This window comes from Macaca thibetana, chromosome 10 (genome assembly GCF_024542745.1).
Source record: "Macaca thibetana thibetana isolate TM-01 chromosome 10, ASM2454274v1, whole genome shotgun sequence".
Lineage (NCBI taxonomy): Eukaryota > Metazoa > Chordata > Mammalia > Primates > Cercopithecidae > Macaca > Macaca thibetana.
The window spans coordinates 84,894,270-84,910,364 of NC_065587.1; the positions used below are offsets into that span (position 1 = coordinate 84,894,270).

Sequence of the window (16,095 nt, forward strand, 5' to 3'; positions counted from 1 at the left end):
TCATGCCCAGCTTTCTCTTGAGAGAAAGTAGGGGACACAGGCCCTGCCTAAACCTGTGGCACACTTTACTGCCTGGGTACCCTAGCAGCCCTGCCGCCACTGCTGGGTCTCCCCAGGTCTCATGCTTCTTGTGGGTCTTGGGAGGAGCTGGGTGAAATATAGGGGTCCCTTCACCCCCTCTCTCGCTCCTTTGGGAGAGGGGGGTGGGATCCTCAGTGAAACTGACACTGGGCAGGACACAGCTCATCAGACATGTCCAGAGAGGTCTGATTCTTATAAGTACGTACACACATACTGCACACATATGTATATGTGTGTAAATGTGTGTCTCTGTATATGTGTACACATATGTGCACACACATGTATGATAGGCAGATACACACACAGTGAAACAAATAATCTGCTTTTCTCCCAAGGAGTTCAAATACTATATTTATTATATTATTTATTCTAAACTGGTCTCTGTAGAAGCCCATATAAAACAACAAATAGTCTCATTTGTCAGACTGCAACATTTAGACCTAAGAATAAAGGTATTTTTCTCAAGTTCATCAGGATAGCTATAGCCATCAACCCTGGTACATAGTAGTCCCAGCCAGAAATAGATCATCATCATGCACTAACCTATACCACAGCATTAAAGGAGTTATTAAGACATTATTTTCAGCAGATAGAATGAAAAGGGATCCTTGGGAAGTTTTGGTTTCTTTTAAAGCAGCTCCAGAAACGTTTCTTGTCTAGCAGGGGCTTCAGGAAAGCCCCAGCACTTAGAGCCGGGCCAGCAAGCTTTAATATGCAAATACCGGCCGTTAGAAACTGGGTCCAGCCAAACATGGCGGTTCCTGCATCTTCTTCTTGCCCCAACATGTGCCTGGCAACATGGCGGTGCCCACATATTCCCACGTGTATAGAACAAAATGGCGCCCTGCTTTTGCATATTAAAAGACTAGGATGGGAGGGCCAGTTTTCTCACTGGCTACATGAATGACATACCTGATCACACCAATCCCCTGAACCCTATGCAAGTCAGACACCGCCTCCTTCAGCCTCCTCATATAACCGGCTGTTTTCTGCCACACTCAAGGTTTCTTCTCTGGGCTTGGAGCCTCTCTCCCTCTGTCTCTGTACAGGGGAGCTTCTTCCTTCTTTTTTGCCTGTTAAACTCTGTGCTCCTTAAACTACTCCACATGTATCTGTGTCGTTTTATCTAAATCTGCATGAGACCAAGGACCCTGGTGTTCCTCTGGTCATCGGAGTCGTATCAACAGCAAGATTTAGACACAGGCTGAGATGCCTCCATTCCTTTTTTTTTTTTTTTTTTTTGGCAGTTTCCAAGTCATTTTATTCAGAATTTTGTGTTTGTTTCCTGAATCAATAAATACTATACAAAACAATGTAAAAATGGCTACCATTTTCTCTCCCCTGCTTCCCCCCACCTGGGGACAACCCCCTGGGCAACCTCACTCAGGGGTTTTAGGGGTTCTCCCTCCAGATTTGGTCCAGCAAATGAGGCTGAATGACGTAGTCCCCTGAATCACTTTCAAAGGAGCTCAGCTGAGGTGAGGAGAGCCTCTGGGATCTGGAGGTTACTAGGTTAGGGAAATGGATTAGTGTTTTTTTGGGAGAAGAGCCGGCGCCTGGGGCAAGAGCCTACCCCAAAGAAAAGGGTGTCTAAAATGTTCACGGTTCCTTCTTTTTTTGCCTCAAAAAGTGACATTTATTCAAAGAAAAAAAATGACAAGATGTCCATCCCTTGGCTCCCTTCCCTCCCCCCTCCTGCTGCTCCTCAGCCCCCCGAGATTGAGCCCTGGCTGGGGCTGGGTGGCAGGACAACCCCTCAGATGAGGTCGGCAACATTGAGGGGCATTTCCTCAATGGAGGTGTTATAGAAGGTCTCGATGTCTCGAAGAGTCCTCTTGTCTTCTTCTGTCACCATGTTAATAGCCACACCTTTACGGCCAAACCGTCCACCTCGACCGATTCTGTGGATATAGTTTTCCCTGTTGGTGGGAAGGTCATAGTTGATGACTAAAGAAACCTGCTGCACATCAATGCCTCTGGCCAGCAGGTCAGTGGTAATCAAAACTCTGCTAGAGCCAGAACGAAACTCCCTCATGATCACGTCTTGTTCCTTTTGGTCCATATCTCCATGCATGGCAGAGACAGTGAAATCTCGAGCATGCATCTTCTTGGTGAGCCAGTCCACCTTCCTCCGGGTGTTGATGAAGATGACTGCCTGGGTGATGGTCAGCGTTTCATACAAGTCACATAGTGTGTCCAGCTTCCACTCCTCTCGTTCCACGTTGATGTAGAATTGGCGGATACCCTCCAGGGTCAACTCTTCCTTCTTGACAAGAATCCAAATGGGGTCCCTCATGAACTTCTTGGTCACCTCAAGCACATCAGAAGGCATTGTAGCTGACAGCAAAACTACCTGGGTGTTGCTGTTGAGCTTTTGGAATATGTCATAGATCTGGTCCTTGAATCCACGGCTTAACATTTCGTCAGCTTCGTCCAGTACAAACATCTTGATGTATTTGGGAGACAGGTATCTCCAGTTAAGCATATCAAACACTCGGCCAGGGGTCCCCACGATTATGTGGGGGGCTTCCATCTGCAGTTTCTGCACCTCAGCACGCACATTGGTGCCCCCAATACAGGCATGACAGGAGGCACCCATGTAGTCTCCTAGTGCCATGACCACCTTCTGTATCTGCTGAGCCAATTCTCGAGTGGGTGCCAGGACCAAGGCCTGGGTGGCTTTTAGATCTAATTCGATCTGCTGCAGAATTGATATGGCAAATGTGGCCGTTTTCCCAGTCCCAGATTGGGCTTGAGCGATCACATCGTAACCCTTGATACAAGGTAGAATGGCTCGCTGCTGGATGGCAGACGGCTTCTCAAAACCATAGGCGTAGATGCCACGGAGAAGAGACTCTGAGAGGTTCATGTCATCAAAGCTGTCAACAATCTCATTCCAGTTACTCTCGATGACGCCTTCGGGCTCCATCCCATCGGGGCCATTGTCTCTGGATCGGGAATCCTGGCTCGCAGACATGATCCTTAGAAACTAGCGATGCCTCCATTCCTAATTGCCTTTCAAACGTGGAACCAGGAAAAAGTTGTGGAAATGACAAAGCACCTATGGGTGTGCCTAACTTTCGGTTTCCTAACAAACATTATCATCTCAAAAATGGCATAGGTTTCCATGTGGCAGAAATGCTGGGACATTCAGTCTGGGGATGATCCTCCAGATTTGGGCATCTTGGCCAGAAGCCTACTTTGACCCCTGTCCTACTGTGTGAACTGTGATAGAAACCTAACTAAAATGCTATATTTACACCCAAAACTTTTATTTGACTCATAAAGAAAAGGAGTTGACTAGATTGACTCAGAATCCTCCAAAATTGAAGGACCATGTAAAATCACTGATGGTGCTTTCATGTTTACCTAATTCAATGCCTTATTTCACAGAAACAGAAAGTAAAACTCAACAAGAGGTAATGACTTGCTCAAGATTATGCCCCTCGTTCTTATCAAAACTGGATCGCCAAACTCCCAGTGACTCCATTCTCCTCTGTGCCGTGCTGCGTCTCTGTCACTCATGGATCCCTAATATTCAAAGAAAGAAATTAGCAGCCTTCTGATTAAAGATGACACACACACTATGTTCATTTGCTTGACCATAGTAAGCATTTACTATGTATATGTATGTCAAACCATCAACCTGTAAATCCTAAATATATAGAATTTTTATGGAAAAAAAGATGGTACATGGAGTGTACTCTTTTAGATCCCTTTCCTCCCCAAACTGAAACAGAAAGGAAATAAGATGATTCAACAGAAACAAAATGTAGGAATCTTGAAAGCAGATGAGTTGATGTTAATTAAATCTACAGATCTGAATCCTTAGCCAAGAGAACCTGAAATATATCACAGAACTCCCCAAAGTTTCAAGAATTGTTTGCATCAAGTACCTTTGGAATGGGAGTTATTGGTGGAATGTAGAAAAGGAGAACTGGTTGAAAGTCTACTTACGAGGCCATTAGAACCCAGGTCTATATGTGATACAGCAAAGCCAGTGGCCCTCCCTCACTGCAAGTGAAGAATGGTAGTAGGTAAGTGAGAATTAGGGTTTGTGTATGTTGAGTAACAGTCTTGATGGCAGAACCAAGGGTTGATGAGTCTGACAAGGTCAAGTGTCGAGTAGCCATAAATAATCATATTAAAACTGTTTTCTTCCATATTTTTCAGGTGTCAACTCCCAAAGTAAACATAAGACTCACAAACAGTGAAAACCAGAGCTGCCCCTGCTGTAGGTGCACACCAGGTAGGACACTAATGGAATCTTAGCTCATCCCTCTTCTCATGGTGACTTTGAGTTAATCAAAGGAGGTTACCTTGGTAAACCTGACTCAGCCAGAGAGAGCTTTGTAAGAAGATGAAACACCAAAGAGACATTCTCCTGCTGGACTAAGAGAAAGTAGAGAGCCCTGTTGTGAATTATATGTGGGGGCCATGTGGCAAGGATCTGCAGGAGGCCTCTAGGTACTGAGAGTGGTCCCCAGTTGATATCTAGCAAGGAGGCTATAGAGTCATACAAGATATAGTCAGTCATAGAACCATAAGGAAATGAATTCTGTCAACAACAGTCAGCTTGGAAGAGAACCCTGAGCCTGAGACAAGAATCATGGCCCTGGCCAACACCTGGACTTCAGCCCAATAAAACTTGAAGCAGAGAAATCAGCCAGCACATACCCAGATTCTTGAACCATGGAAACTGAGAAAATGAATTTATGTTGTTTGAAGTCACTAAGTTTGTGTTAATTTGTTAAATTGCAATGGACACCATTACCTCTGGGCAGTATCAGTGGAAAATAATGGCCAAATATATATATATATGGCTGAAGTAGGCCACAGGCCAAGTACACTGCTACTTTAGCAGGAGTGAATTTTTCATCTTATGTTCTCCACATTTATCCTCCCACATCTTTGTTTTGTTTAGTTTTTTGTTTTTAATAGATATCTAATATTTTACAAACCTATGGGGCACGTGTGGGAGTTTTTAACATGCATAGAGTGTGCCTGAATCGAGTCAGGGTGTTAAGGTATTCATCACCTTGAGCATTGATCATTTCTATGTGTTGGTACTATTTATTTATTTATTTACTTATTTATTTTGAGACAAAGTCTCCGGCTGGAGTACAGTGGTGCAATTACGGCTCACAGCAGCCTCGACCTCCCAGGCTTAAGTGATCCTTTCACCTCAGCTTCTCAAGTAGCTGGGACTACAGGCACTCACCACCACACCCAGCTATTTTTTGTGTTTTTTTTGTAGAGATGGGGTTTTGCCATGTTGCCCAGGCTGGTCTCAAACTCCTGGGCTCAAGCAATCCTCCTGCCTCAGCCTCCCAAACTGCTGGGATTACAGGCATGAGCCACCTCGCCCAGCAGGTAATATTTGAAGTCCTCTCTTTTAACTTCTTTGACATATACAACATAGTGTTGCGAACCTCACTTCTAATTGGAGAGCAGACTATATTTCCCATTTTCCTGACTCAACTTGGAAACAGGCTTTGAAACTTACTCATCTCACTCAGGGTGGGGAAGGTCCAGACCAGACTCTCATCCCATGGGCTCCTCGGAGGGAGTGGGCTGGGTCAAAAGTGACCAGACTAAAGGCAGAATGTTCTGTACAACATGATCCTAAATGGAAGTGGCTAGAAATATGACTCAGAACAAATATCCAAGAGAGGAAAATCAAAAGCAGAGAACAAAACCTAGAGCCCCAGTTACAGACAGGGCCAAAGCCAGGAAGCAAAAACAGAGACCGAAAGCAAAGAAAGCCTTGTGCTGTTTCTAGGAAGAGCCGTGGCACAGTGGACACCTTGGAGGTCAGCAGGTGAGTGGTGTGGGCATGCCAGGCTCCTATAAAAGTGTAGGGCTGCACAATTACTGTGGCCCTTCACTAAGCTCTAGCATACAGGTTTGGAATGTCTCCAAGGCAAGCGCTCAGTGGCTCCTTTGGAAAACTTTTTACAGGTCTGCCTTGGAATGTGTGTGTGGGGAAGGGAGCCAAGAACCCACACACCATGGCTGGGTAAGTGATGTGTAGAAAACATCCCCCAAGAAGCCACCCAGCTTAAGGTGGGCCTTGCTAGGAACACCCTGCTGGAGGTCTTTGGGGATTCCCAAAGGAGGTTTCAAATGGAATCCTTGTAAAGACAATTCATGATCTTAGAAGTGTCTCATGTGGTTTCCTTGTGATGGTCTTGTTCCATTTTCATAGAATTCCTATGTGTATATTCATTATATTCATTTTTGCAGAGTCGATTCATCCCTTAATAAGAACAGAAAAATAGAAGACCCAGAACATTTTGGCACAGACTCACCCTTTAACAGCCCCTCGTAAAATCCAGGTGTTGGAAGGAACTTTAGTCAGCATCCGTCCCAATCTCCTACACTGGTGGGGAAACTTGGGTTCAAAGAGAATATATGACTATGGATGAATCTAACAACTTCTTCAAATGTTCAAACACTAGTGTAAGACAAAGTGATGAAGAAGATGAAATTGGAGACCCAATTCTATGCTCACGAGTGGTGTGATCTCAGGCAAGTTACTTTATGTCCTAAACTCGAATTTCCTCATCTGCAAAAATGAATATAATAAGTATACACATAGGAATTCTGTGGAAATTGAACAAGGCCATCATGCGAAAACACACAGCATCATGCATGACATATAACTTTTCTATACATTTGCTTGTGGTCAGTTGTTCTTGCCTCTCTTCTCTTTGGACCCATTCCATCTTGGAAGAAGTCAAAAGCATTGATTTTCAGAATCTGTAGTTCTAAATCTTGAGTCTTAGAACAAACTGTTCACCCTCTCCAGGCCCAGAATAAAATAGAGCTGGTGTTCCCAGCATCTCACGACAGCCTCTTAACCTTGTAGGAACACTCATAGAGTGGTCTGCAGAGTAGACGCAGGAAATATCAAAGCTCCAAGTCCCAGTCCTGAACACGGTGAAAGACAAGCTGTCTTGAAAGGATCAGCTTGCTCCGTTGTAGGATGCTTGAAGCATGTTAAACAGGAACTAACGGCAACAATGGAACCATGACTCAAGGCAGTGAAACTGCAGCCATTAAATTTTCACGATTTCAGAGCTCAGGACACACGAGTTCGTCGCTATGGCACTTTTTATGTCAGCGAATTTATAATGAGCATAGCTGTTGAAAATCAGCACTACACACAGCCATAGCTCAGTACATAATGCTGCCCGTTTAGAAATTGTTATCAAAACTATTTTACTACAAAAACTAAAAGAACATTTAAAAAGTAAAGGAATCTAAAGGCCCCAGCTTCACAATCATTTCTCAAGGGGCTAAAAATGGTTCAGAGTTGTCAGTTCATGCTTTTGTGCTGTGGTACCAGTTGGGCTTTTTTTGTTTGTTTGTTTGTTTTGTTTTGTTTTGAGATGGAGTCCCACTCTGTCGCCCAGGCTGGAGTGCAGTGCCGCAATCTCGGCTCACTGCAAACTCCACCTCCAGGATTCAAGCAATTCTCCTGCCTCAGCCTCCCAAATAGCTGGGATTACAGGTGCCCACCACCACGCCCAGCTAATTGTTTTGTATTTTTAGTAGAGACGGGGTTTCACCATGTTGGCCAGGCCGGTTTTGAACTCTTGACCCCGAGTGATCCGCCCACCTCGGCCTCCCAAAGTGCTAGGATTACAGGCATGAGTCACTGCACCTGGCCAGGCCATTTTTTAAAGAAGACAATGTGATACAGAAAGCTTGGTGATTTGTTTAGCTAAGGGGTAGTAAAATCTGAATGGGCTTCTATTGCCTATCCCCTAGTCCAGAGTAATTTCATATGTCTGTCCCTAACCCATCATCTCTCTTTCACACACACACACACACACACACACACACACACACACACACGTGAAGACACTAATTTAAAAAGAGGAACTCCTTAAGGGGCCAGCTTGCATTTCCATATCATCACCAGGAGCTCTCTCTGACTTGTCACCCATTGGCTGTGCAGTCTGAGGACCTTATCCAATTGAGCTCTCCCAGATCATAGATCCTGAGACAAGGATTTGAGTGAAGATGGTTTATTGCGGGGGAATGGGTGACCTCAGGAAGCACTAGTAGGGAGTGGGGAGTAAAACAGGAATGGGAAGGTGGTCAGTATAAGGTATTTTGATATGCAAGTTACTATGATGAGGCTCAGTCCCACTGCGGACTTCTTGGAGACTGTATAGAACATGCCTTGGAGTAGGTCCCTCTTTAAGGACTTAAAGAGCTGAGGTGTTTATCCAATAACTTCTTTTCATCCTTAGTTAAAAGCTGCCCCCAGGTGAACTCCTCTGTACTCCAACCTACCACACCCATTGACCAAGGACACACCTGCAGCCAGCAAAAGCCCTCAGGCTTTCTCAGGTGCTGGCAATGGGACGTCATTAACATGCACAGGAATGGTGAGTGGCAGGCAGATACAGGCAGGCCACTGACGATGTGTGTGTCAAGCTACTTATAAACCGCCTCAGTTCCAGACTCTCTCAAGTGGTCCCACTACCACTTGCCGTCTCCTTCCTAACAGGTCACTCAGAGATGGGCCCTGGCAGCTTTCTCTGGAGGACCCTGCCTGCAACCTGCCCTTGTGCACAGCCCTGACCAGAACCAACGCAAGAAAATAAAAGAGAGGGAGAAGCAGACGGGCACCCAGTGAGAGGCAGCATGTGTAGTGGTTCAGAGCCTGGACATGGGTGCTCCATACCCTAGAATGGAGCCCAGATCTCATATTTTCCACTCCAAAGTTATTTCAACACTGGACCTTGATATTCTCCATGAGCCAATTCTCTCAGCCAGACTGTTGAAAGATACCCTCTAAAAAGTAGCACCGAAGATATGCCATGTTCATATGAGACCTTCTACAAGCCACCAATACAGACCCAGCAGGGGAGGCCTGGTGCTCAGAGGCCAACCCATGCAGAGAGAAAATACTGTTGTTTTCTGGAAGAGCCAGTAAACACCCAGGGAGGGAGCTGTAAGGGACAGGTAGCTAAAAATAATGACAGAGATGCACGGTTTCATTACAGTCCCACAGACCACCAGCAAGGGAAGGAGAGCCATCTGGAATCGACTGGACATAAGCAAGGTCCAGAAGATTTTAATTTAAAAACAATTTGATTATTTAAAAAGTATAAGCAGAACCTGGAGGAAAACAAAATGGTTAAGGGTGCATGTGAGAGAAAATTCTTGTGTATGTTCATCGGTGAAAAGAGATAATGAGAAAGAGGAAAGCACAGAAATAAATAGACAGAGAACTGGCCGGGTGCGGTGGCTCATGCCTGTAATCCCAGCACTTTGGGAGGCCAAGGCAGGTGGGTCACCTGAGGTCAGGAGTTTGAGACCAGCTTGAATAACATGGTGAAAACCCTCTCCTACTAAAAATACAAAATTAGCCGGGTGTGGTGGCACATGCCTGTAATCCCAGCTACTCGGGAGACTGAGACAGGAGAATTGCTTGAAGCTGAGAGATGCAGCCTGCAGTGAGCCGAGATCGAGCCACTGCACTCCAGCCTGGGTGACAGAGCAAGACCCATCTCAAAAAATAAAAATAAAAAAATAAAATAAGAGAACTAAATGGAGAGGGAGAGAAAATGAGAGAAAAAAATAAAAGATGTATGAGTGAAAGGAAGGAGATAATTTTGCCTTTGAGGCTTTTTAGTTCTAAACAACAGAAAATAAGTCTGAATTGATTCAAGTTTTAAATTACCTACTGGAAGAATAGTTCATAATGCAAAAAATAGAAAATAAAAAAATGAATAAGCAGGCCTCAGGAGAATGGGGGAACAGGAATGAGACAGTTCAGCTCCCCAAATCTAGGCAGCAGGAACAAATGGGTGATCTCTCCCAGTGTCTGCACACAGCACCAGCTACGTTCTATCAGTACGACACTGAAGACTCAAATTCCCAGCAGGAAGAGCGTGGCCTATTTTGGTCACATGATGTGCCTTTGATTGGAGGTTGCTTGGGGAGGGGGAGGGAGACTTGATTGACAGTCCCACATAGATCACATGGAATGAGGAAAGGATGCCTCTATGATGGTAACGAAACAAAGAACAAAAGGAGCCAGGCAGGCAAAAGCACCAGCTGTCCACCACCCAAAGTGAATCCAAAAGAGAGGAAGACAGTGGCATCCAATGGAAGTTAGAAGAGGATCAGCCACAAGTGTGGGGAAAACTTGGGGATAGGAAGCAGAAAGGATGGATGAAGAGAGAAAATATAAGAGTTTACGAAAATTATCCAGAGGAGAGAAGCTAATAAAGGAAGAAGGAAACTAGCTTCTGTATGAGGAGTGAGGAGCCAGACAGGAAGAAGGGAAAGGGAAAGGAGAGAGTGTCATGGGATGGAGATGATGGCAGAGAATCACTTTGGGCTCACTCATGACTTCATGAGTCTGTGAGGCTGCTCACTACAGACCCAGGCCTTTCCAGGCCTGTGAAGTTGGTGGAAAGTAGGAGGGTCCAGGCCACCTCAAGACAATGAGATTTGACATTCGCTCCATTCGGAATGGACATCCACTAAGTGATTTGGTATCTGTGATTGGTATCATTCCATTTTTCCTGCTGCGTAACAAGCCAAAACTTAGTAGCTTAAAATAACGTCTTATCAAACTAGCCGGGCGAGGTGGCGGGCGCCTGTAGTCCCAGCTACTCGGGAGGCTGAGGCAGGAGAATGGCGTAAACCCGGGAGGCGGAGCTTGCAGTGAGCTGAGATCCGGCCACTGCACTCCAGCCTGGGTGACAGAGCAAGACTCCGTCTCAAAAAAAAAAAAAAAAAAAAAAAAAAAAAAAAAAAAAAAAAAAAATAACGTCTTATCATCACTCATGGATCTATTGCTTGACTGAACTCAACTGGGTGGTTTCCACTTGGTGTGTCTCATGCAATGCAGTCAGGTTTGTTGGGGCTACAGTCATCTGAAGGTTTAGTTGGGCTGTAATGTTCAAGATGACCCAGTCACATGATTGGCAGACAATGCTGCAGCTCAGCTGGAGCTTTCAACTGAAACACCTCAGTGTGACTTGGGAGTTTCAGTGTAGCATCTGTGTTCTGAGAAGGGGATACCCAAGAGTGAGTGCAGGACACCACCAGGCGAGTTAAGCTGAGTCTGGAATGGACTCAGCATCACCTCCGCCATGTGCTACTGGTCAAAGCAGTCACAGGGCACACCCAGACTCAAAGGAGTACAAAGTAGATTCTTCCTCTGGAAGGGAGTTTGGAAAAGTTACACTGCAGAAGAACATGTGGGATAAATGTTTAGAAAATATAATCTGCTGTAAGTATCCACCTTCTTGACTGTGAAGAATTATTTCTTGCCTCTTTAAACCTTTCTGAGTTGTTAGTTGCAAATTGAGCATACGGATTGTGAACTTTCAATCCCACGTGACTTCCAGAATGGCATCATTTCAAATACATGTCCATTGGTCGGAGCAAATGATATCTTTTCTAAGACTCTAATCACTACATTCTTCTTGAAAGTACATCCAGTGTGGGCGCACCAAGTCTGTAGAGAGTACACATATGACAAATGCTTGCCATACCATCTTCTTCTCATGATTCATTCATTTATTCCTTAAGTATCTTAGTCTCAGGCACCATGGTAAATATTTGGGATGCATAGATAAAAGGCACAGTCTCTTAACACTCAAGGGTTTGGCAGCCATGAGAGAGGTTTATTCACATCTCATCTTACAGACACCTGGGGAGTTAAAGTTAAAATTCAGCAAATAAGTTTAAAATTGCGTATTTTCAAAATTACCCTTTAAAATCCCTTAGGAAGTCACCACTTTGTATACTGTCTTGCAACAAGCCCAAAACAGATGTTTTTCATCCATTGTTGGAAACTGATTCTTGTTTTACTTTATCAAGCACTAAATAGAACAGTCACTTTGCATATAGGAGCCACTTCTCTGCTCTCAGCACTCGTCCTCTGGACTGAACTGGCCTCCTGGTTGGTCTCCCTGCTTCCTACCTTGCCCACCTACAGCCAGAGTAATCCTGCTTACGCTGAGGCTGGATCACTTTACTCCTCAGCTCAACGGTAACCAATGCCCATGTTACTCAGGAACACATCAAAAGTCGTTTCTGTAGTCATTAAGGTTTTGCATGATGTGACTCCTGTCTAATCTTCCAACATCACCTCTAATCACATTCCCCTTCACTCCCCATACTCCAGCCACACGAACACTTCCTCCTTCATGCCAAACCCAGTTAGGCCTCGGGACTTTTGGATTCCCTGCTCTTTCTGGCGAAAACATCCTTTCCCCAATTAACCCATGCACTGCTTCATCTCCTTCAGGTTACTACTTAAAAGGAGCCTGGGCAGAAAGCTCGTCCCTGGGCACACTATATAAAATAACCTCCTCTCTCGTTTTCTGTCCTCATCTCATCTTATGTATCTTCATAGCATTTGTCATTACCTGAAATTGGGCATCTGCCTCCCCCACCAAAATGTAGCCTCTATGAGGGCAGGGATTTCATTAGCTTTGTACTTTAATGTATCCCCAACTTCTAGGATAGTGACCAGCACACGGTATTCAATGAATGTGTGTTGAGTGAACGACAGGATGTGTGGATGGGTTAGTTGGATGGGTGAGCAGAAAAATGGGTATACATTTATCCACTGATAAACAGATACCACCTCTGGGTGGTGGAAGCTGTAATGTGCCACGCAGATCTAACATTTTTAGGACTGAGATACCCATTTCTCTAGCTACCAGGAGTACTGGTTACTATTGGCTTCCAGCCATGGCCCCTTCAGTAATTGCCGTCAGCTAAAGGAGCTACCTTGCCCAAATTTGTGCCGCCTTCCTAGGGTCAGCTTGTATCTGTTGACTGGTAGAGTTGGAGGTGCATAAGCCTGGCCCTCTTAACTCATTTGGGGACAATTCTAAAGCCTCATTTGCAATTGCAACACAGTTTAACTTCTCCTTACCCAATTCTCCTCCCTTGCTCTAAGGATATTGGTCCCAAGATCACTCCCCAATAAACCTTCTGCCCCCAAATCTCCATCTCAGAGTCTGTGACCAGGCGACCTAACTTGGGACAGTATGGTCCAAAAGTACACTTAAAAACACTGGAATCACAGGCAGTTTAGGGTTCGCTCACGCCACAAGAAGCATGTAGGCATTGAGAAAATCTAAGTAGTCCATAGATTGAAATCTTCCATTTTACTCTCATCCCAAGGCACTTGCTCCCAAGTAGAAATGCTGGCAAAATTGCACACCTCATTTGAACTCTGCTGCTCCTCTTTCCACACGGCTCATGGAGGTGAGCCCAATTACATTAAACACAGATATGAAGCTATCTCACTGTGTCCACTTTGACCAGGAAAGGTATTTCACCCACAGTAGACAAGCTTGTTGTAGAGTCTGGAAAGAACATTTCTCTTCAAAAAGGGGCAAACTAGATTCTGATATACATGAACTCTGCACTGCTAAGGGCAGGAAAGTCAGCAGGAGCTCAAAAGATGTCCCAAGAGCTGCCAAGAGGCATTGCATGAATTGAAGTCAGGAAGAAGCTGAAGCATTTGAAAGAAGAAAATACGCAGCAGGAAAAAAAGCTATGAGACACAGACAGAGAATGCAGAGGAGAGGGTGAGGGAGCCAGCCGTTAGAAGGGGAAGAACAAGAAACATCTTTTTCTTTTTAATAAGCATATAGGGTACAAACTTTCGGTTATAAATGAGTAAATTCTGGGAATCTAATGTACAGTATTGTGACCATAGTTAACCACAATATAGTTGAATATTATTTACTTGAAATTTGGTAAGAGCAGATCTAAAGTATCCTCACTACATGCACACTCAAATGGTAACTATGGGTGGCCATGAATGTGTTAATTACTTAGACCATGGTAATCAGTACACAATGTATGCATGTATCAAGTCATCACATTGTATACTTGGAATATACATAATTTTTTTTATTAACTAAATCCATTTTTAAAAGCATGTGTTCAAGGATAATCAAGAACATTTCAGCCAGGTGTGGTGGCTCAAGCCTGTAATCCCAGAACTTTGGGAGGCAAAGGCTGGTGGATCACTTGAGCCCACGAGTTCAAGACCAGCCTGGGCAAACATGGTGAAATGCCATCTCTACAAAAATACAAAAACTAGCTGGGCATAGTGGTGTGCGCCTGCAATCCCAGCTACTCAGAAGACTGAGTTGGGCGGGTTACCTGAGCCTAGGGAGGCAGAGGCTGCAGTGAGCTGACATCATGCCACAGCACTCCATCCTGAGCGACAGAGCGAGACCCTGTCTCAGAAAAGATAAATTGCAAAAAAAAAAAGAGAACATTTTCATGTAATATTTTTTGTAGTAGCCAAATTATCTAGTAGTCCATTGGTAGGTGAAGATTGGTTAAATATGTTACAGTATACCCATATTATGAGATGCTATGAAACCATCAAAAATAAAGCTGCTCTCGGCGGGGCACAGTGGCTCATGCCTGTAATCCCAGCGCTTTGGGAGGCCGAGGAGGGTGGATCACATGAGGTCAGGAGTTTGAGTCTCTTGAACTCATGGGGAAACCCCGTCTCTGTCAAAAATACAAAAATTAGCCAGGCGTGGTGGTGCACACCTGTAGTCTCAGCTACTTGGGAGGCTGAGGCAGGAGAATCACTTCAACCAAGAAGAGGAAGGCTGCAGTGAGCCCAGATCATGCCACTCTACTCCAGCCTGGGTGACAGAGCAAGACTCCGTCTCAAAAAAATAAATAAATAAAAATAAAAATAAAACTGCTGTATATATGAAAGAATGAATAACATTTAAAATAAAATTTTTGTTCCTATTTAAAAAAAAAGGGGGAGCACAGAGAGGAGAGTCAAGTGAAGGGAAACCTTAGAGTAGGAAGCTATGGGGTCCAGCTGCTCACCTCCCCAAAACTTTCTTGGGGGCTCAGTGATTATCCAGCCGTATGCATGTCCTGAGGCCCACATGTACTGTGGGTCTCCTAGTCCCACTTGTTGAATTTCCCCATATTCATTACTACTCACGTGGCTGGGATTATTATTTTTCCAATTCCTGTAAGTATTCTTTCAATAAACCCATTATATGAGGCTTATGGGCTCCTTAAACCCCAAAATATCTTACTGGCAAACATAATTATTACAAAATAATAATGGCCACCATTATTATTATATCCTATTATTATATATGTTATCACTTACCATTATTATTATTTACCAGGCATTCACTATCTCATAAATCCTTATGACAATTTGAAAGAGTGAAGAACCTGAGTATTTAGAAAGAGTGTCCAATACTAGGGAATTGGTTGGATAGATTATTGTAAGTCAGGTCAGTGCAGCTGAACTGGATTCAAAACTGGCTCTATCAGATTCTAAATCTCAAACCAGTCTGATTCTTAAGCACATGTTATCATGGCTGGGCTCTATTCTGCAGCACTAAGTACTATCAAAGGAAGTGGAAGGAGGACAGAGGAAGACATGGAGCTGGGAGGAGGGCCCTAAGCTGGACTGAGTGTCACAGTTCTGTACTTGGTGCCAAGTTGGAAGCCCCTTGCTGATCCCTGGTGTATCCCCAAAGGCCAATTCTCAAGAGGGTTTGCCCCAGTGAACCCTTGGATTCTTTTTTTTTTTTTTTTTTTTTTTTTTTTGAAACAGAGTCTCACTCTGTCACTGAGGCTGGAGTGCAGTGGCATGATCTTGGCTTACTGCAGCCTTCCCCTCTCGGGTTGAAGCTATTCTCCTGCCTCAGCCTCCAGAGTAGATGAGATTATAGGCATTTGCCACCACACCTGGCTATTTTAGTAGAGACAAGGTTTCACCATGTTGGCCAGGCTGGTCTCGAACTCCTGACCTCAAGTGATCCACCCACCTTGGCCTCTCAAAGTGCTGTGATTACAGGCATGAGCCACCACACCTGGCCCGACTATGGATTCCTAAAGAAAATCAGACAAAAGACTGAAAAGAAAAGTCATCCTGCCACTTGCTCTGCTGGGCCATATGGATGAACAAAAACCATGCCACAGCAAGGTTCCTCTCACTCACAGGTGATTCTA

At 44.5% G+C, this 16,095-nt stretch overlaps 1 protein-coding gene across 5 annotated transcripts in view; it reads right to left on the bottom strand.

Annotated features, from left to right (window-relative positions):
- Nucleotides 1-1,693: 1,693 nt before the first annotated feature.
- LOC126929186 (eukaryotic initiation factor 4A-I-like) overlaps nucleotides 1,694-16,095 on the bottom strand; it is a 515,423-nt gene continuing 501,021 nt past the window's right edge. For all 5 annotated transcript variants that reach the window (XM_050745363.1, XM_050745365.1, XM_050745368.1 and 2 more), the window contains exon 2: nucleotides 1,694-3,070. In XM_050745363.1, the coding sequence (XP_050601320.1) occupies nucleotides 1,838-3,058 (1,221 nt within the window). In that variant the 5' untranslated portion in view covers nucleotides 3,059-3,070 and the 3' untranslated portion in view covers nucleotides 1,694-1,837. The remainder of the gene's footprint in view (nucleotides 3,071-16,095) is intronic.